Here is a 22,223-nt window from a genome sequence, read left to right as displayed (position 1 = left end):
GCATAGATTCTCACCTTTGAAGAAAACGACACCCTTATGAGCACGTTCGACCAAAATTGTTTCATAAACAGCTTTATTGCACTCTAATTTGTTGCTACCAGGGGCTCGATAGCCCACGAACCCTTGTTCACATTTTAGAACCAAAATTGGACGGTTGATCAGATAGAAATAGAATTTAGTAGTATCCTCTATCATGTCAGCTGTAGCAAATAAATGTCCGGAGCGTTTCGTAGACAGCAGTTTCCCATTGTTTGCACGGAAAGATACAGAACCGTCTCCATGCCAAACCAATTCAAACAAGGCATCAGCAGAACGACGACTACCCGTAGCTTGAATACCACCACCAGTGGACAGGCACCAGTAACGATCCTAAAACAATACAAATTTATCATTTTGTAACTGGAATAAATTCAGTAAACCTTACTACCTGAGTTGTCCTGAGTGCCCAACGATGAGCGGACCAATCATACTCCAACTGAAATGTTTCGTTGTCTCCGATTTCATCCTGATTGGCAGTCACATCGACACCTTGCTTTACCGAAACATATTTGTTATTCAAGGCAGCAATGAATGAGGCCTGTGGCAGTGAATCCTCCAATGAAAACAATTCATCACGGGTAACAGTTTGGGAACGTGATTTTAATACAGCCTTAGATCCGATTGGAGACAAATACAATCCGTGACGATCACGCAGAGCCAGGTGACCACTATGATATTCTGCACTGAAGAGACAATCGTCGGTGCATTTGGTTTCCAGCTTACCGGTTGAGTTGAGGTATCTGAGAAATAGGATACAAATATATAAAATATAAATAAATAAAGTCCAGTTGTAAAGAACGCTAAGTAAGTTATGAATAGAAAGGATTGAATATGTAGTTAATCTATAAGGGATTATATATATAAAGTTGGAGCTAAAAAATCGTGTTTTTCATTGGTCATTCTGAAAGTACATACTTTTGAAAATATCTTGGTGAAATTTGATCCAGATCGGAGCACTATATTTCAAATGACAGCCGTTCGCAGCGCGCTATCAAATTTGGCTAATTTATGTACTAAAACATCAGAACGAAAAACTCTGCCGCGTTTTATAGTTAAAATAGGGGTCAAATAACCCTCTTAGAAAAAACGTTCGAAGGTGGTCCTTCATTGGTCCAATACGTTGGATAATTGGTCCAATGAAAGTCCAATCAATCGTTCAACGGGAGGCCAACACGGGATCTTCGTTTGCCGATTTTGAAACAGACCGTTGAAACGAATGCCATTTTTTTCGTTCAACAAACCCGGCAGACAGAGGTCCATTGTTGAGCCATTTTTTACATGACGAGTTAGAGCCCCGTCGAACTAGTTTTACTGTAGAATTTCTGAAGTTTTTTCCACTTATTTTTTTTTTAACTAACACTACATACCTGCACAATACTTCTACTTCACGTAGAATAACAACAAATTTTCTTTCTATGTAAAGGTAACACTTAATTTTCACCGTTCAACAAGCGCTCAAAGCCCAACAAAATAGAACGGCCTGCTGATAGGGAAAGCATCCCGAAAGAGCCGATCAAGAACGTCGAAGAAAAAATCGTGACCGAAAAGAAGCAGGCAGTACTTCAACTCCAAACTGCAGAAAGTAACGAGTAACGACGTGGAATATACAGGATTTCACTTCAGTTCATCTGGAAAATCTCCCCAAAACATATACAACGTTATGTTTTTTTCATTGCTGTAGAAATTGTTACATCATCAAAGCAATTTTCAAAATTATCGAGGCTTTGGAGGTATCCTGTGAGACGCATTTCGTTAAGGATAAGTGACGCGTCTTGGTCGAAGAACTGACACGACCAAAAAGGAATGACTCGCAGACAATAACAGGCCGACGGTTTAGGTGACGGCATAAACTCATTGGGGTCGCTTCATGGTTCTGGCATTGATGACGATTTGAAAGTTGGTTGAATTTTTTTTATTTCAGTTAAGCGATTTGTCTTGGAGAGTGTTCAGCGCAAGCATCTGCAAAAAAACGCTTCCTAGAAATGGCCATAACTCTGTCAGTTTTGAACTTTTTTTCAGTTCAATCATTTTTGCCTTTCTTATATAGCAAGGCTATGCAATCACTGGGAAAACCGACTTATTAACCGAAGCCTCAGCTCGATGAATTAAGCAAATGTCTGTGTGTGTATGTAACAATAATGTGCACTCGATTTTCTCGGAGATGGCTGACCCGATTTTCACAAACTTAGATTCATATTAAAGGTCTCTTGGTCCCAAAGTTGCTATTGAATTTTACCCGAATCGGGCATCCGGTTCGGGAGTAACGGGGTAAAATTTTCAAAAAAAAGAAAAAGTGCACACGATTTTTATTCAGCTTACACTTAAATTAAAGGCCTTGAAGTCCCATAGCTAGCGATTTAATTTTATCTAGATCTGACTTCCGGTTCGGGAATTGCGGGGTAACATGTGCTAAATGAACTAAAGAAGTGCACTTAGAGTTCGCTCATCCAATTCTTACAAATGAAAGGTTCAAATGAACCATATATAATTCATATAAGAGCAAGAAAAGATGTTTGGGGTCGGTTCAAAATCCAAGATGGCGACTTCCGGTTTATCGATATTCCTTAAACATCCTTACAATGTGGGCATTTTCGGAACGGGACTGATGAGTAGTTGACGGAAAACGATGTTTGAAGTGGTTTGTGAATCCAAGATGGCGACTTCCGGTTGGTCGATATTGCATAAAAACCTTTACAATGTGGGTATTTTCGGAACGGGATTGATGAGTAGTTGTCGGAAAACGATGTTTGAAGTGGTTTGGAAATCCAAGATGGCGACTTCCGGTTTATCAATATTCCAAAAAACTCTTACAATGTGGGTATTTTCGAACCTGAATTGATCATCAAACCCGTCCCGAAAATACCCATATTGTAAATGTTTTTAAGCAATATCAAAGAACCGGAAGATGCCATCTTGGATTTCCGAACCACTTCAAACATCGTTTTCCGTCATCTACTCATCAATCCCGTTCCGAAAATACCCACATTGTAAAGGTTTTTAAGGAATATCGATAAACCGGAAGTCGCCATCTTGGATTTCCGAACCACTTCAAACATCGTTTTCTGTCATCTACTCATCAATCTCGTTCCGAAAATACCCATATTGTGGTAATTTCCATGGAGCCGGAAATTGTTTTCATTGGATGCAAAAACCTCTTTTTACGAAGTTGGTTCGTAAAAAAAGTTTACGTTATTTGGGATTTGGTTCGTAAAAAGAGTTACGTAAAAAGAGGTAACGTAAAAAAAGTGTTCGTAAACGGAGGTTTGGGTGTAATGGCTAAACCAAATTAATCAGATCCGATGCCTACGCTACGGATCTATGAAGCCATATTATGGCACACTTGGTGTGAAAAGAGGATAATGTGTTTTAAATACACAGGAAAATAAAATTTACACAACATGTATTTCAATAATAATATGAAAAAGACATCAATTGAAACGAAAATTTGATTGAGACCATAATACATGTAAGACTCATAATACGTGTTTGAATATTGAATGCTCCAAATATTCGCAAAAAAATATTTTTATTCACAAAATATTTTTATTTGTGTAAATGAATGGTGGAGATCAGATGTAATTTATCTACGTTTACCTTCGAAAAGAATAGCACGTTAGAGATGTTAAACTGAAGTGTCAAACGTATATATGGTTTTGTTTGTAATCATAACTATTATAGAATACTTACTTATTGTTGCATGTGTGCAGTGCGTATCGTCCCTCTTCGTCAGCACGGAATTCAAGTGTGAAGAGTGTATCTTCGCCCCACGGAATGTTAGCATCAACGTGGATCTCGTCTTGTGACTCTGATAGATGAGCGAAACGCTTACGTCCAACAGAGCGTAGATTCACCTGGCGAAATTTGATGCACAAAGAAAGAAAATTGTATTAGAAATTTAATGGTGTGATATCACCGAGACTTTCGACCTACCTGTGGCCTGGCAGCGAGATGCACGCTCCAAAACTCTCCCTTACCCGGAGCTTTAGCCGTGCATGTCAGTTTTTCGGGGGTTCCACCAAGGAAGTAGCCACGCTGTTCATTTTTCAATGCCCACCGGCCAGAGTTGTCATCGGCGATACTGATCTGGAAACGACTACCGGCATCGCGTTCCTCCGACTCACACAGCACATTGCCGAACGAATCTACTGACAGATATCTGCCCAAATGAGATTTCAAATAAATAATACCTGTGTGGAAAGCGGAGAACAAAAAAGTAGTATATAGTAATCATTTATTTGCGTTGCAAGCAGAGAAACGATGTTAACCGTTTTATTTTTCCTAATTAGTTGTGAAGTAAAAGTAAAAAAAAATGTTCGGTTGCATCCGAAAGTCATTTTTAGCCAAGCGAATATTTCATCCAACCGTAGTTGATTCAGTTAGTGACTTTCATTACCGTTATCTGTTTTGACACTATTGGAATATATTTATTAAGGTTATCCTCTACACGGGGTTAAAACAACTAGGGTAAATGCACCAGTTATCAATTCATTAGTCGAGCTATCACATTGTTATACAGATTATTGAACCTACAATGAACAGACTAAGACGCAACCGGTACCAATACTTTTGCTTTAACATTAAGAAGCAATATTACAGTAGAAATTTAAGTGCAAAATATACAATACTCCTGTTGAAAAGACACGAATTTGTGAAGCGAATGCACCAATGTCCGACTTATTATTTGATGCAACGCATTAAACAGAGATAGCAGATCTCACAAACCAATGGAGTCTATGTATGAGATGAACAGTGAAACTGAGATGACTAATGATACCGTAACTCTACACCCAAAGTACATTAAAAAACTTTACATGTTTACCACAGAGAACAGATGTACAGGTTCTCATATAAACTGTGTGTAAAAAATTGAATTAGCAGGATGGTTAACAATTGCAGGGTTCCATCACGCCAAATTTATTGTTTATTATTTCGATTGAATTCGAATGTGATTCGAACAACGTGAGAATAAAACGTTGTATTCCACGTGTTACTACCACTGACGAGGCGTTTGCAATTCGCCATAAATACTCTTAAATACTCTTAAAATACTTCACCAATGCGTAAATTATTTCGCAGACTCATGACCGTTCAGTGTATAAAATCAATTTTTGGAGATACTACAAGCTTTTGAATCAAAGATGGCGTCCAAAGAAGAGCAAGTGCGAAAAGCAACTGCGTTCGGTAGCAATGAAAATCCGGATGTATCAGTAAGAAAACCTTCAAATACATTTATTTTTCCTGCAAGTACATAACGTTCTTACATCTTCCGATACACGTTTGGCAACAGTTAGGAAGAATGGAAGCGGAATGCAAACTGATCTCAGGTACCACCGGAAGGACGCGAAGGTGAAGTAAATATTTCAGAAGATACCAGATCTTTCGGTACGTACTGTTGCTAGAACAACAAAAACTTTCGTGTATACTTCAAAGCACCGGCAAGGCCGTTCAAGGTCCGTTCCGTGTGATTCCCGGAATGTCTTTTTATACTGCCATGCAACGGATCGGCGTAGAGGAGCATCTTAGAACGAAGAAAAAGGCCAAATATTCCAAGAAATATTTGGCAGAAAATATGCAGCTGTGGTCGAGCAATCCAAAGCTTTATCACTCGATGGTGATCACGATAAACATGGAAGTATACTGTGAAGAAAGTCTAAAGAAGCGATTGTTACTATTCCTGCGCAGCCATGACGCTCCCTCGCTGTTCTGACCGATTTGACATCTTGTAACTAAGCCAAAGATGTTTTGGAATGGTATAAAGCGAGTGGAGTCCATGTTGTACCGACTGCCCAGAGTTGCAAGTCGTCGGTTGCAACCTATCGATATTGGGCTCTCATAAAGCTAAATCTGTTGCAGAGAAGTCAGCACAGATCCTAGTGGCTGGAGTAAACATCAAAATTTGTAGTTTCTACATGAAACCTAATTAAGTAACTGTTATTAGTTTTAAGATGACCAATAATGCACAATTAAATGAATGACATATTTATATTGGTTTGAACTATAAGTAAATTTGTAATATTCCAAATTCAATCTGTCCAATTTTGTCACGAGCAAGTTCCTTTGCATATCGCAGTGAGTTACGGTATTTCATATTTGCTATTCAACTTTGCATTGGAGGCTATAATAAGAAGAACGAAGAACACAAGTGGCATGATTTTCAGACAGTCTGCGCGGATGACATTGACACTACAGCACGCAACTTTGAGAAGATGGAGGAAACGCACATCGGATTAAAATTGAACCCAGGAGAATTGACATAAAAGCGTCGAAATTCAAGTACATGGGAATATGGGACTTAAGAGATTATTTCAGCATGGAAGAAAAAGGGTCAGGAGAAATTGTTCCTCATACGAAAGATGAAATCGACGAGCTCGTGTACTTGGGCTTGAAGCTTAGGACTTGTAGGACGTTTTGATCGAGAAAAGTTCGCCATCGCAAGAAGTGAACCTATAACAAAAATTGAATTCTCAAATCTCGACGGGTACGAACAATGAACAATGCTTGTGGATGATAATGGACTATTTACATCTTTCCGATCAAATTCTTTGCCGATACAGCTCCGTGCAACAAGAAGTGTGCAGCGGCCAACATGTATCGATCAATTGAAAATTCTTACAAAAGAATATCCTTTCAACAAGATGATGATCGTTCACGAATAGTACAAAGATTAAATTTATATTTGAATTTCATCTGCAGTATGATATAATACATCACTCAATAAGTTGTGTGATTGACGCACAGATGGTGCTATCATTGTGAAATCCATATGGCGTTTATGAAGTGCCAACTTTTAAAAGCCTATGTGTGAAATTTTATGGCATTTTGAGAGTCAGTGACAGTGACAGTGGGCCGTATGAACAAAATGTAGTAAAGTCTGTTGTTTGTAGTATTTTCTCAAAAACAAAGTCCACAGAGTATAACGCGGTTTGGTATGAATAAAAAAACAAGTTCGAACATGTAGCTATGCTGCTTTCGAATTTGAACATTTACTGCATGCCGTATCGCCACGGAGCTGGAAAACCTGCATAAGTATGCACAAAGCAAGAAACGTACTTACTGCTGAAAAAATGCCACTTTATTTAATTTTTCTACTTCATTTTTTTCAGCAAACACACGAGTAGCAACCTCTGGAGCTACCTACCGAAAAATTGTAGTAAATACTACATGTTCGAATGTTGTTGTGTTGTTCTGATGTTGACAGGAACGTGATCCATATGTAGCATCCACATCAAGCATGCTAAACCCGTTTTACTCTGTGCACTTTACTACATTTTATTCATACGGCCCATTGTCAATAGTATCGTAGCAGTTGCCGAAACACATTTTATTTATTTATTTATATACATTTTTAATCAACAGACAAACTGAAGTCCTCATGATTATTTCTAAGAATATTCAAAGAATTCGCTTTTATTCTGTTACGAAGAAAATGGAAATCGAATCCCATAGATACGCCATTGAAGGTTCGCTGCAATCCAATAACGGCACCGTTGATTCCGTAGTTAGTACGGCGTAGAGGCATTCTGAGGAGGTTGTTGTTGCGAAGAGCTCTAGAACGAACATTGATGTTGATTTTACTAAGTAGTGCAGGACAATCAATATTGTTCGACAAAATATCGGCAATTAGCATTGCACGGAACAGATCTCGGCGTACTTGTAGAGTATCGAGTCCGATAAGCATCCCACGGCTTTCATAACAAGGCAGCTGGTGAGGGTTATTCCAAGGCAAACGACGAAGAGTGAAACGAACGAATCTGCGCTGTATTGATTCAAGTCTTAAAGCTCCATTATGAAAGTGAGGGTTACATACTGACGAACAATATTCGAGTGTTGACCGTACAAACGAGCAGTATGCAATAGTATCCATGCAATGATTCTGAACGCTAAAAATCGGCTGTGAAGTCTGTTGAAGCAGAAAGGTCAATTTCCACAATAGGAATGTAATGCCAAGACTTTGACTTACACAGCATTGTTCGATCAGTTGAATGCAAAAATCAAGCAAAAACGACCTCATATATCAAAGAAAACACTGTTTCACCAAGACAAAGAACCGATTCTCAAGTCGATGGCAATGATGGTTAATATGAACGAATTACACTTCAAATTACTTCCTTATCCACCATATAGTCCAGATCTGGCCCCCAGTGACTACTGGCTATTCGCTGAGATAAAAAAATGCTCATTGGTAAGAAATTCTACTTATATAAAAAACAATTGCTGATTTTTAAGCCTATTTTCAGACAAAAAACAAATGCTTCTACAAGCACGGCACCGAGAATTTAGAAAAACGCTGGAATGATTGTATTGCTCTTGAAGACTGCATTGATGAATAAAATCAAAAATATTGTTTTTCTCAGTAAACATTGAGTGATGTGTTAATAACGATCAGAATTATTAAAATGAATAGAAGTTCGGTTTCTTTAGTAGTTAAAATAACTGCGAAAAATCTATCGGGTGTAGTCGAAGTTCTGATTTTCTTGTGTACTTTAATAACGCAATCAAGTGGCTAATGATCTCAAATATGAATTCGGAGTATTCGAGTATCATGCACCCATGTGACCATAAAGACTGCAGTTAGTCATCAATTGTTGAATTCTGCATTTAAGATTTTAAGATTTCCCACATATTTTACGTCGTGTCTCATACGGGGACTCTTAGGTCGACTCTACTCTTTATAACTCATTCAAATTCAAATTCAACAAATGGAATCGTAAAACCACTTCGAGTCTAAGATTGTGAAAATTAATCAAGCTATCTCGAAGAAATCGATTTGCAGAAACCAGAACAGAAGAGCAGATAGCAATCCTAGCAAAGGAAGTTTGTTTGGGCATCTATCAATATTCGAAATTCGAAACGATTTGATATCGAGACTTGAATAGACAATTTCTAATCGACCGCTTCCCACTACCATAGAATGCTAAAGTTAACTATTTGGAAAGATGAATCTAACTGCTAGAAAGATGATATTCACAGTGTTTGCTTTTTCTATATAATAATAGCGAAACAGTGTAAAATTATTTGTGTTCAACTATTTTTACAATCGTCTGAATCATGTTTGATATATTTGACTCCTTATTTATTAAGAGATTCCAATAATCAAAAATTTCACGCCTCTTCAACTTGACCTTTCATTTTCATTTAGCAAATTCTCGTTAAAATAATCTTACATGACTCGATTATCATTATATTTGCCACTCGCGTTATGCAAATTGGGAATTTCGTTAAATGAACTAAAATTAGATAAACCGAATCTGTTTTTCGGATCAGGAGTAAATAAGTGCAGACTGTGATTTTTCCGTGATTTGGCAGATTTCATAAAAATCTTAGAGTGCTTAAAATACTTTCGATTTTGCTGGTCTCAATCAAGTACTGAGGATCAATATTATCAAATTTCATGCGAGAGAACAGTTTCCATGGGCATTTCGTGTATTAAATATTAGTAAACGGTTTCATTGTAGTTTTCAACAAACTAATCTTACACAAAATTGGCATCTATCGATTATTTTTATTCACTACTCGAATACTTTAATTTAATACAGATATTTTGTTATTTTTTCTTGTTATTTTCAAGTGTTCACATCAATAACTTCTAGATCGCTATTCATATAATGTAAAATCTAAGTATGTTGTGTGTTGTCTGTGTTGATGCTGTTGTGTTGTCAGTGCTAGGCATACTGAATAGGTTTTTGGGATCAATTTGTAGCAGAAACTATGTCTTACTCGGCAAACGAGGAGTGTCTCAAACATTGTAAATAACAGCAAAGTGAATGTAATCCTTCAGATGGTCTTCAACAGATACAATAATTCAATACTTAAATGAAAATAATAATTTCACTCAAGACAAAATCAATAAAAAAAAAAACTATTTAAATACATCACTCCCAACAATTAAAAAATTACCTTTATCATCTGGCTTTGTGTTGGCACCAGGTTGCCAGCGATCTATAACGGATAGGTGGATGAGAAGAGACATGATAAATGAATTGTTTAATGTGATAAAGAGTGTCTTTGTGTAATGGCTACCTCCTCAAATAAACTTCAATTAAAATGACTGATTAAATAATAAAACTAATATTTTCGATCAAATGTATATCATTTTTTTGCATATTATTCGTGAATCTATATAAAAAGTTCTTTCAGATATCCAAAAAGCTTGATTCAAAATCTCTGTGAAATGATTTGACGAATAAAACAGATAGATGGATAGTTAGCTTCATCATACTGCCCGGATTGCGAAACGAACTGAAAATTTGTATGACCTAGCCAAGAATGGGGTACAGGAATGGGTAGAACTTAATCACGAATATCTCTTGTTACATTTAACGCTGCAGCATAATATTTTCTTCATACCATCGAAAATATGATCAGCAATTAATGATTCAGTTTTCAGTAGTATGAGATAAATACACCTAACTCAAAATTTAAGTTGAATGAATGAGCAATAAGGTGAAATTCAGTGCCAAAATAAGACGCAAAAATTTTCAACTGCATGAATTAAAGCTTACGGCGCAAAACCGACACATAGAAATACGAAATACTTTCAGTGATCAGGTGCAATGGGCTTACGACATGTTTTGTTTGCTAGTTGCTCATTCTTTGTTACAGATTGGAACCATTGACATGATGACAATACTTCACCTAGATGATTCAAACTATGTATCTTTTTATAAAATAACTGAATAATATCCGAACAAGATCTTTTTACATGGAATTACAACTAGTTTGTATGATGTTTACTAGAAATATATAGTTTGTGAAGTGCATATCAAACCAGCATATAAGTGAATAACATTCTACCATTTCTCATAAAGTTTTGAAGAAATTAGAGATACCTTTGGTTCACGCTTGGCAAGTTGATTTCAATAATTTATATTTCGCAATTCTTAAATTCGGTTCATGGTATTCTTTAAAATCGCTATGCAATATGCATTTCCGAGACGGGTTTGGACAAGTAAGTTATTGAAATTAATGTCATATTAACTTCCAACTTAGATTTAGAAATTCTAGAAAGATAAAAATGATATGTTGTGCATTTTTCAATTTATAAATGAATTTGAACATTGCAAATTTAATTTAATCGGTCTTGTCCCCCCCCCCAGATGACGCATTGAAAGTTTGCTAAATTCACACAATCAATAAACTAGTGCGTGCGATTATCGATATTCGAATGTGTGTAAAAGCATGTCAGATTTATTTGTATTCTCGTCATCCAGTTATGTCTCTCACATTACCCTCCCGCCTATTTTACGAAGATTTCCGAATTTCCACGTTCTTTTGTGCGGTACGTATCTTCCGCGTTTAAAAAGTCTTCAGTGTAATTTTATGTATATCATGAATGAAGATGAAAACATATTGAAGCTTTTTTTTAAAAAAAAAACATAGTTAAATATTTTTTTTTAATTTCTAACGCAGTCAGTTTTATACCGTTTACAGCATTGCAACTATTTTACAGAAAACATTACAACCATAACCTGTTTTTTATAAAAGAGTAGAAAGCATAAAATTAAAAAAAAAATATTACAGGAACAGGAATAAATAGTCACTTAGCGACACCCAGATGTTCGAAGCCGCGAGCGTCAGCAAATTATTTACCCAGTGGACATTCTAAATTTAATTATTTCTCTTCTTTAATCATACTCTAATGCTTACTTTTTTGTATAGATTTACATTATAATAATTAGAACAATTATTTTTAATCAAACTAAAAGTTACCATTTTTTTAATTCAACAAGCTTAGTTGAAAACTTTTGACTGTAAGTGTATTATGATATGCTATTCCGTTCATCTGCTTTGGCATTTTTTCTTCCGCCTCACTTTGAATCACTTGATTAATTGAAAAAGTGCAGCCACTTGTTGCTAGTGCGTGGTGAAATTGTGGTTACTTGATGCTATCACTTCTTGAAGCACCAGATTCAAGTGTATCCCGGACAGCTTCAAACTTAACAAGTGGTTGTTATGCATTATCAAGATGTTGAGATCTGCCGCTGTGAGGTCCAATTCCACTTTCCTGGTTTTTCGAAACTGCAAGTTGGCATGACCATCGGGATCAACGCACGCAATACAATATATCTAACAGAAGCTAAACTGGTTATAGCAAATCATTACTCCGATGTTTATTCGATCAATTAACAGTCATGTTTATTCCTGAGACCTATCATGTGCCGTTGTCACTTATCATATGATCGCATAGAAAGTGACAGAAAACTTCCTTTTGAAATTGAATAAACAAATGTGAATCAAATTGGTCTTAATTTTAAACAGTTTTTTTTACATAACGGAGAAAACCCTTTATCAATGCACCGATCAGTGTAATAACACCTTTTCCGTAATAGATCACAAGGTTGAATTTAAAGTTATGCTATTATCGTACCTTACATATGATTCTCTCTAGTTGTAATCGATAATCGATAGGTTAATCGTATCTTTTATTTGATTTCTTTCCTTTGCATGTTAAAATTTGTCTAGTCATCTACGAGACATCAATGTGAGTTCCACGACACTTATTTGATGTCAGAATAAATTCATCTATTTACATTATGTCGAAATTGAAATACTGGGTAGGACAGCCTTTGTCCTTCGACTGGAAAATCAAATGCGGAAGAGCGGAGACAGCTGATCTTAAAACTCTGTTCAACGGGTCTCAGAGTTACCAGTTGGCGCAACGAAAATAGCTAAAATTTCGCAATCCCTTACTCATAATGCATTGATTTAAGAATTTTCAACACACGGGTCGTATCGAACAGTAATACGAAGTGAACTTTTGAAATATCTGAAATTATGAATCAAGAGATTCATCGAATAAAGTATTATCAGAAAGGGTAATGATATTTTTTTAAGACTCAGGAAATATACCTTCTTCGCTGAAAAAAGATAAAACGTGCAACTACATGTTTCACGTAGAAATAATTAACGGTTCGATACCTAGCGCTCAAATCTACGTACCACTCTGGGCTATCATATTGTAGTTTATGTCTGTTATTCAGCATACTTAACGCATGCTGTGACCACCACATAGCATAAGGAAAAATTGTAATTACTGTATAGACTTTTGCTTTCTTATATACACGGTTGTGCCTTTTGTAACGTTATCTATATACTCTCCGTTCGCTTGCATCATTTCATTAGAATCAGTTGCCTGATCAATGAAGCCAATTCGAAATTTGACTCGGACCATTCCATCCAAAAATCGATTAATTAGGTTTAACATTGATTGATTCAATATTTTTCATCGAACAGCGTCACATTCTTCAAATACAATAATTTAGCATTGTCGCAGAAATTCTATTACTATCCAAGCCGAAATTGCTTAGACAACATACAAATTTAGGAAAAAAAAGCATTTTGCTCTTAGCAGTGCAACTAGACCGAGTGAATGAAAATAGAAATGTTATCGCTTTCAAACGAAGATAAAGCACGTTCATACTTACTTTCTCCGGTGTTTGAAGGTTCCAGTGTCCAGAGTTGTTTCTTTTTCAGACTAGCTCCGTTTGCATTCAGTTTGTAGCCGAAGGTTTCGGCCGTCATGTACTTGTACAAACCGTTTATGAGACCGATGGTCCACCAACCCTTCTGCTGGTTCTGTGATAGAATATCGCCATTCGTGTTAATTTCGTAGTTTGAGCCATTCATATTTCTGCTGCGGTCGCTATTGGTAGCGAATGTGCCTCTGTTGACTGCAGTTATAACAAACACACGACTCCTATCTGAATGTTTTCCAGATATTCTTGCCTAAAAAACACGAACAAAGAAAGAAAAATAGATGATTACTTTTTTTTAAGACACTCAAGTACTTGTATGTGTAGCACATACGATTAGAAAGTTCCGATTGGTTGGCAAAAAATGCTTGTTGTGAGGATCACAGGGTGTAAGAGTAACAGCGCCCATTATTATAATTTGTGAGAAAACTTATAGATATTTTTCACCACTTTAAAGCTTATACAAGCACGTGAGCAGCCGATAAGTTTACATGCCTTTTTGCTCATACACATGATGTGGTTTTAGTTTATACTATATGTTTTATATTGTACCAAGCTAGAGTTCAATGGTACCGAATGAACATCTAACAGCATTCGAAAACAACAGCAAAAACTAGCTATGAGAAAATCAATTACTCATATATTTAAAACTTCATTTGAAACTTAAAAATAAACTAGAAAATTTATTTAGGAATAAACTAATATAATCTTTCTAATTTGTAAACAGTTATGAATCAAAATTAGAAAAATTATTCCGTTTTTTTTATCTTCGCTCTCAATAACGGTTTGTAATTTTCAACACACTTCACCCAGTAATATAGGAAACGGAAATCGGATCCGGATGAAATTCAAACCTATGAAAATCGGTTATGACGACCCTGAGAAAATTGAATGAGTTCTGTTTCACAGTTTTGTACCACTATTTCCGGTTGGTGGTTCAATGCAAGGACGGTTATCTTACAAGCCAGTTGTCGTATGTTCGAGCACTGGAAGGATTCTTCGTGTCAGTAGGATCGTAGTACTAGCCATGCAATGATTCTGTACTTTATGAATCGGCTGCGCAGTCTGTTGAAAAAGAGTTGAAGAAAATCGATTGGGCACTCTTAAAAAATATACACTTTGAAAAAAAAGTTGAATACTTTTTCAAGGATTAGAAAACCAACCGAAATAGACATGCAGGCATTGACTTTGGGAGTACGATGCGGTGCCTAAATGTTGCTCATAAAAAAAGGTTCAATTTCGATGTGCATCAACAAATTTATAGTAGAGTAATTGGTCGAAACAGTTATTTTGAATGATAGTGCAGCTGTGGTAAGTGTGTGTTGATTAGTGAAAAGTGTTATTTATTGAATAATGCTGATTCGCGAAATTTAAATATATACCACCTAAACTAAAACGATGTCAGCCGATTTAAGCGCCATCTGCATATCATTGTCGGTGTTATCAGATTTATATTATCAAATTTTTATGGAATGTGAGAAAAAACACAAGTCAATCGTGTAATTCAAGTAGAAAATCTGATATTAAACCCATACGCGAGTATTTATTTTTTCAATAATGGTGTGTTTAAAGCAATCTCGCGTTGTTTACAGCAATGCGAATAAGATAAACAAGATACTGGTGAGATCGTTTCGTAGAGATATTACACATTTTGTTTAAATTTACAATGTCTTATTATATTTATAATTATTTTTTATAATTATCATCTAGATAACTCGTTCTGCTCACACCTTTGTAGGGGTATGAGATGGAACCATCATCATCATTATATTTCTTCTCACTCAAAATCGGGCTAGACTAGACTCCGTCGATTATTCGGGGAACGTTTGATCAATGGATCTATTTTGATTCGGGATTAACGCTAAGTTTAAGACGCGCGCGTAAAGTTCACTACCGTCCAGATATTTCTTGCTACCGTGCTTTACAAGAATGTATGAAAATTTTGTTTAGATTATGAGGAAGATCCATTTGGTTTTTTTTTGTTGGGGTGTAGATATCAACATTACTTTATATCGCGTAATGCGTTATTGTTCGATTGATGGTGATCGAGTGACATGTTGCCAGTATTACGACTTTCTACTGAAAAAAGCGGAACACGCCGACTATTAGAAGTTTACGAGTTTCGGAAGAAACATCGTATTTTAGTAGGAAGTACATATTAATACAAAACCAGAGCTATATAAACACACCCCCTTCCTGTGATGCATGTGGAAATGCAGAGGATTCCTCGGTTTCTAGTAGCAACATGCATTTTACTAACAATCCTTTCTTCCCAAGTATATATGAATTCAAATGTGGCCGGCGTCGACATTGATGCTGATCAATCCAGTTTACAAAATGTGAAATTACATGCTATTCCCAAGTAAGTTGTGTCAGAAACACATTTTGCATGCTTAATTGGTTCTGAACAATAAAGGAGTAGCAACACACGGGTGGTCTCTAATGCTAATAAGAAAACCAACCGAAGTACTAAAATTAAAAACAAACTTCTCTTCAAAGTGTTTTTTAAATTTTGAACCTTAACGTAAAGCCCAAATTTTGGTGTAAATAAAATCAGTTCACCAACATTTGCAAAACATAAAGTTTTTGATAAATAATAGTCATTCTAATTCTACAGATTATTGAAAAAACATTTGTTCATAACTACCTTTCTCCTAGAAGCAACCGTTCTCGAGATATTTAGACATGGAAATCGAAAAACTCCCCCAAATGAGTGAAATGTGGTTTCAAAAAATATACGCAATGTACCAAAGTACTGTTTAATTTGAAAGAATGCGTAATCGGAGAACTGCGAGCTATGAAGCGTAATGTTGATTTGAATACCACCTTAACCATCCACCTGGCAGATGGGTCCAGCCATACGTTTTTCAGACTACTAATTATCTGGAAGAAATCATGTTAGCCAATTTCGATGAACGTGATCTCACTGGAAAATTTTCACGGATCTAGAAACAATAATGAAAAACAGTATATTTTTGAGTTCTTAAATTCGACAAAAAATATCCTGTTTGTATAAAAAAGTTGCAATGTCCATCGGTCTCGTTTATAGTCGCATGGACAGTTCCTGACTATCAATGATATATCGCGACGTCGCGGAAAAATATTTTTTTCCTTCTCGCGAATTGCTCGAACTTCTAAAGCACTGTCTGCAAATCAACGTGCTCACACGTTAAGAGCTTCGCCGTAAGTGATAAGAGTATTCCGAGAATAAGCACCGAGCAGCACAACGTGGTTTGAAGTATTATTTCCAATCAAGTGTTTGGAAACCCAACGCTTACTAATGTCGTCTCACCCAAACCGTTTGTTTGAAGTTAGTTTCGAACCTAGTTTCAATGTTGTTGAACTGAAAATCGAGTCAGTTTCGAACCTCGTTTTTATATCAGTTTTGCTCAAACCCATGTTGCGAAGTGCGAACCCAACACAGTTTCGTGAAAAGTGTTTGTTTGATGAAACTACCCTGGGTCAGATTCAGTTTTCTCAAGCGAAAACGACATAAGATATGGCTAGCTCATGACTTGACTAATGTCGTCTTCGTTTGTGAAAACTGAAACTGACCCAGAATAGTTTCATCAAACAAACACTTTTCACGAAATTGTATTAAATGAAAAAAATCCGATATAAGAATCAGGGTCGAAACTGAAATGAATTTCAGTTCAATGACTGAGGTTCGAAGGTTCGAGGTTGGATTTATACAAACGGTTTGACAACAGTTAGGGAGTTGGGTTTGATACCAAGCCAAAACGACATAAATTTCACAAAAACCATAATGTTGAAACAACGTTTCAGTTTATAAATTTGAGTAATCGCGACTCAAATCATGAGTTATGTTCAAAGAGCGTGTATATCGTTTACAATTATTTAAAGTCATTTTGACAACATTGGTTCAATTCGAAGGTTTAGGGAATCTCAAGGAAAGATACCGTTCTTTAAAATGAAAAACAGACACGTTTTGGTCAAGAATTCTAAAAAAATTGTACAAATGTGTACTTACATGAAATTTGATTATGATTGGAAAGCCAAAGCCAATTGCCGTCACCTAGGAATTTCAATATAAAAAAGTACTGGCGTACATCTAAGAAAATAAAAACTCTTACTAAGGTTTACACATTGAATCAAATTGATCACATCTGAATACCGAGAAAGTCACGTAGATTGTGAATTGAATTGGAACTATCAAAAAGAACTTTACTTTGTATGAATGTTCAATTTATCAGTTGGAAGCGTTTCTGTCGATTATTATTATTATCGCCTCAATCAGAATAGTCAGACACGTCATCGAAATCACAACAGGAATAGCAAACATTTCAACTGATGTCGCTTAGTAACTGTTTAGTGTCTTCTGTGCTAGGTAAACAAGATATCGCGATAAATACGACCAGATTACTTAACCATAGCAAATAGTGCAAAATCCTAGCAATTGTTCACTAAGTATCATCATTAAATGAATAAAAGGTATTTGAACGGGTGACGATTTTTTTCATTTTAAACGGGTACAGGTCGAGTCCGGGTAGAAAAATTTGGTCGGGTTTCGGATATTTGAACCCGATTACAAATTTTTTTCGGGTTCGGATCTAGTACGAGAAAAGATTTTTATTTTTTAGCGTCAGGTTCACGTTTCAATGAATTGTTATTTGGCACACTTCACTGGAATGTTATGTTTGCCATTTAATACACTACGAATAATTCGAAAAAAATCTCTTCTTAATCCACCTAGTGGTGTGATAATGCCTTTCTCTTCTTTCATAACAGTCTCATGAAAATATATATCATACTTTTATTATATAATTTCAGATACTAATTTTGACACCAACTGATTCAGATTGATTCAAGTATTTCACAAAAGCATGCTTGTGTTTTTGTCACACAGTCAGCATCATTTTTCCAAGCTAGTGCTTGACATTTGCGTTGCCTATTTGTATGAGAATAGTGATGCTAATCTAAAAAAAGCCTTCTTAGTCCACTTAGTGGAATTATCATATATCTTGAAAAATCACCATAGGGGGGAGTGTACATGAAATTTTCGAAATCGAAAAAAAATTTTGATGCCAAAAGGCTTAGAATGAAACGTCGAGATTTAGTATCATCTCGAAAAAAAATATTTTTGAAAAAGTCCACTTTTTGGGACTTAGAAAAAATATAAAAAAGTCCCAGAAAGTTGATTTTTTCAAAAAAACATTTTTTTTTAGATGACACTAAATTTTGATGTTTTATACAGTTTTAAGAGTTTCGGCATCAAAAAAAATTTTGATTTTGAAAATTTCATGTACTCCCCCCTATGGTGCTTTTTCAAGATAGAAAATTGTCAAACCTTTACCACCGGGCAGCACCCCTTATGCATGTTCGATGTAGGTCAAATTTTGCATGAAGGCTTTTTTCGAGGTGCTTAAACTTTTGAGCACCAGAGCTTAACGAAAATAGAGGTGATCCCAAAATTTTGGCGCCCTTATATATATAAGAGCGGTAAAAATAAATGTAGTTACGTCACTTATACCATCATATATCTGGAACCAAAAGTCACAACCATTTGATCTTTGAACTTAACCAATGGCCCGACAGTAGCTTTCAAACGAGCCCAAGTTTGTTAAAATCGGTTCAGCCATCTCTGAGAAAATTGAGCGCGTTCAAATACAACGCTTTTTGTCGGTTACGTCACTTATACAATCATATCTCCGGAACCAAAAGTCACAGCCATTTGATCTTCGAACTTGATCAATGGTCCAATAGCAGCTTTCAAACGAGCCCAAGTTTGTTAAAATCGGTTCAGCCATCTCTGAGAAAATTGAGCGCGTTCAAATATCTTCGAAAAGTGCACACACACACAAACATTTTCCGATCTCGTCGAACTGAGTCGAATGGTATATAACACTATGGGTCCGTTCGAAAGTCGGTTTTTCCAGCAATTCTAATACCTTTCTATAGAGAAAGGCAAAAACAGTACTAACGTTCTCATGAACTTACGATCAAGTTTAGTTCCGGCACAGTTCCGAGCACGGGCGGTTATATTCTTTCACACGTTCTGATGCGTGTATTTTACACTTGTCCGGCTCAATACTAAAACAAAATGGTGCCAAACACGAGTTCGGGTACAGAAAACAAATTGTTTGTCGGGTTCAGGTTGGGTACGGGTGACGATTTTCTCAGTTTAAACGTGCACGGGTAGAAAAATTTGTTCGGGTTTCGGGTATTTGAACCCGACCACAAAATTTTTTTCGGGTCTGGGTAAAGATTTTTATTTTTCCGTGAGTACGATTCGGGTTCGGGTTTGGAAGAAAATTTATTCTCGAGTTCGAGTCGATCGGGTTCGGGTTCAGTGCGCGGAACTGTTATCATAGAGTTAATATTTAACTAATCCTATAACTGAGTCTAACACTTAAGAACTAGAAAGGAGAGTTTAAAAATAATTGGGAACATTGAATAAATTGACGATACATTCTAGAAAAAGCCGTAATCAGATAATACTGATTGCATTCTCAGAAATGGATGAGATCGAAGATAACGAGAGTGAAAGTCCGAATTCAGTTCTCGTAACAAGTCAGGCTAACCAGTTTAAGATTGTAACAAAATCGGGTACGTGAACGGCCTAAGAGCGTCAATTGAAAGATACAGTCCTACTCATTGAAAATTCAATTCAATTCAATTGAATTTTTCATCGATGATGGTTTTCAATCAAATTTTCGATTCGACCCATTCCATGTTGCTATTGATTTACATGTTGTGTAGATCTCATTATTTCTTTCTGAGCATTTCAGCGAACGGATAAAAAGTGCAAATCGATAAATTTATAACGCTTCTGATGACTGGAAACATTGTAGGGATTCCTCCAAAGAAGACTACGAAGAGTTAACCGAAGAAGTTTATTTTGAATGGCTTCGACACGTTGGATATCGAGGTAACAATAAGGAGTTTGAACGACAGCACCATTTTCAAAAGCTCCTAAATTATCACATTGTTGAGATATGGTGTAATGTACGTTGTCTTCAGAACTAGCGCATTTGCGATGCGGAGAGGACAAGTTTTATACTAAAACACCCTCCATTATGCAGTTAAAGATCTTCCGAACAACTTTCCCACCTGGTACAGCGATTCTTTTTGAATACATTTCTGTTTTGCGCATAATTTATGTATTGCACAGAAACTGATTCAGGATCACTCCTTTCCAATTAGGGTAACGGCTCCCTATTTCATTTGAGCTCCTATTTCTATATCATCCCGTCACCTCATTACTTTGAACATGAATAATATTTTACAACCTACCTGAACCAAACTGTGAAATGTTTTAAATAATGATTATAAAAGCTATTGTCACACTTTCCCATTGAAAGAAATGGTTTTAAACTCTTCGGTGATCTATTTTTTCATATAAAATAAACTCACTTTTCAATTTAGGACACATTTTCGTCTCAAGATTTACAGTTCGTCATGTTTCTGATTATCTACTAATCGATTCGTCTCAAAACATGATCACTATTTCGCACAATTACACTACCATTGAATGATGGACGACTTCATAATTAGTAATGTTCACTTGCCACTAGTTTAGTTAGGGATTAAAAACTTTAAACATTACCCGACAAGCAATAAAAGTCTTCAAAAATATGAGGTGAAAGTTTTTCACTTTGTTAACTTGATCGCGTTTTGTTTTCATCTCGTTTGGTTTCGCAAAGTTGCCAAGTTATCTCATAATGTTACAAAACAAAAATTGTTTTTCTTCTTCAAATTATCATCAAAAAGTATGTTTTTGGTATCCGTGACATTAGTTTAATTATATTATTCATATTAATATTTCAGTAAAACTGTTCCGGCTTCGAATATTGCCAGAAAGAACGTGTTAAATACTATTGAAATAACCATTGTGGCAAATCTAGCAGCACTGGTTTCATTCTGCTATACGTCAACATAACGCTGTGAAGTGTGTGTGTTTTTCGGCTGTGCACAGAGATGCCAGATATTTTCATAGAAAATATGTATTACTTTGCATAGAAAGTCTATATCTGCTCTATCTGTTCTATCTGTTTTCTCTAATAAAATGGTGTTAATCATAATTAATTATCTGCATAAGAGATTTCCACTTTAACATATGATTTGTCCGTTGATTAATAAACTTTTAAAGAATCACTGCAATCAAATACTAATAGATACTCAGAGAGAAAAGTGTATTTTTTTACTTCTCACTTTTTATGAACCTGTAAAAATATGTTTTAAATTTAGGAAATCTGTACATTGATTTAGATCAGTATGCGAACGCAAAAATCTATACAATACAGATAAATCTGTATAAATGGCATCTCTGACTCTGCATTTTGTTTTAAGAAGGGCTAATGCCTAAATAGTAACAATTCCTTTTTTGGTTTCATTTAAAGTTCACCAAATTAACTTTGCAATTTAAATTTAAAGCGAAAGGTAACGGAAACGACTGAAAAATTTTTAAACGTTGAAATGATTTCAAACTGGTTCTAAAAATATCATGTGTCGTCTCATAGTTGGCATTAGGCCGTTTTTAAGAAGAATTCTGACATTTTGAAACTGAGTGTGTAATAGTGGAATATTTTGTTTTGATTGCTGTCGCCATTACTAATTTATAGGATGAATAAAGGACCAACGATAGGACGGATAACAATCCATTGAGATGAAATTGGGAGTAGAGTACTGAACACATCATAAGTGTTTTTAGCTGTTCCATGAACATGAATATTAATTTCTTGAAAATTTATT

At 35.7% G+C, this 22,223-nt stretch overlaps 1 protein-coding gene across 6 annotated transcripts in view; it reads right to left on the bottom strand.

Annotated features, from left to right (window-relative positions):
* The window catches only part of LOC131425135 (protein singed), a 61,734-nt gene that overhangs the window by 1,413 nt on the left and 38,098 nt on the right, over window positions 1-22,223 (bottom strand). For 2 of the 6 annotated variants that reach the window (XM_058586746.1, XM_058586747.1), the window contains exons 2-7: window positions 13,464-13,764; window positions 9,937-9,978; window positions 3,970-4,226; window positions 3,727-3,890; window positions 425-779; window positions 15-369 (exon numbers count right to left, since the gene is read on the bottom strand). In XM_058586746.1, the coding sequence (XP_058442729.1) occupies window positions 15-369; window positions 425-779; window positions 3,727-3,890; window positions 3,970-4,226; window positions 9,937-9,978; window positions 13,464-13,665 (1,375 nt within the window). In that variant the 5' untranslated portion in view covers window positions 13,666-13,764. Of the gene's footprint in view, window positions 1-14; window positions 370-424; window positions 780-3,726; window positions 3,891-3,969; window positions 4,227-9,936; window positions 9,979-13,463; window positions 13,765-17,502; window positions 17,659-22,223 lie in introns of those variants that run through there. The other 4 variants (XM_058586748.1, XM_058586749.1, XM_058586750.1 and 1 more) reach the window with 4 other exon arrangements.

Source organism: Malaya genurostris, chromosome 1 (genome assembly GCF_030247185.1).
Source record: "Malaya genurostris strain Urasoe2022 chromosome 1, Malgen_1.1, whole genome shotgun sequence".
Taxonomy (NCBI): Eukaryota; Metazoa; Arthropoda; class Insecta; order Diptera; family Culicidae; genus Malaya; species Malaya genurostris.
The sequence above is the reverse complement of the archived record's forward strand: the minus strand, read 5'-3'. Positions and strand labels throughout refer to the sequence as shown.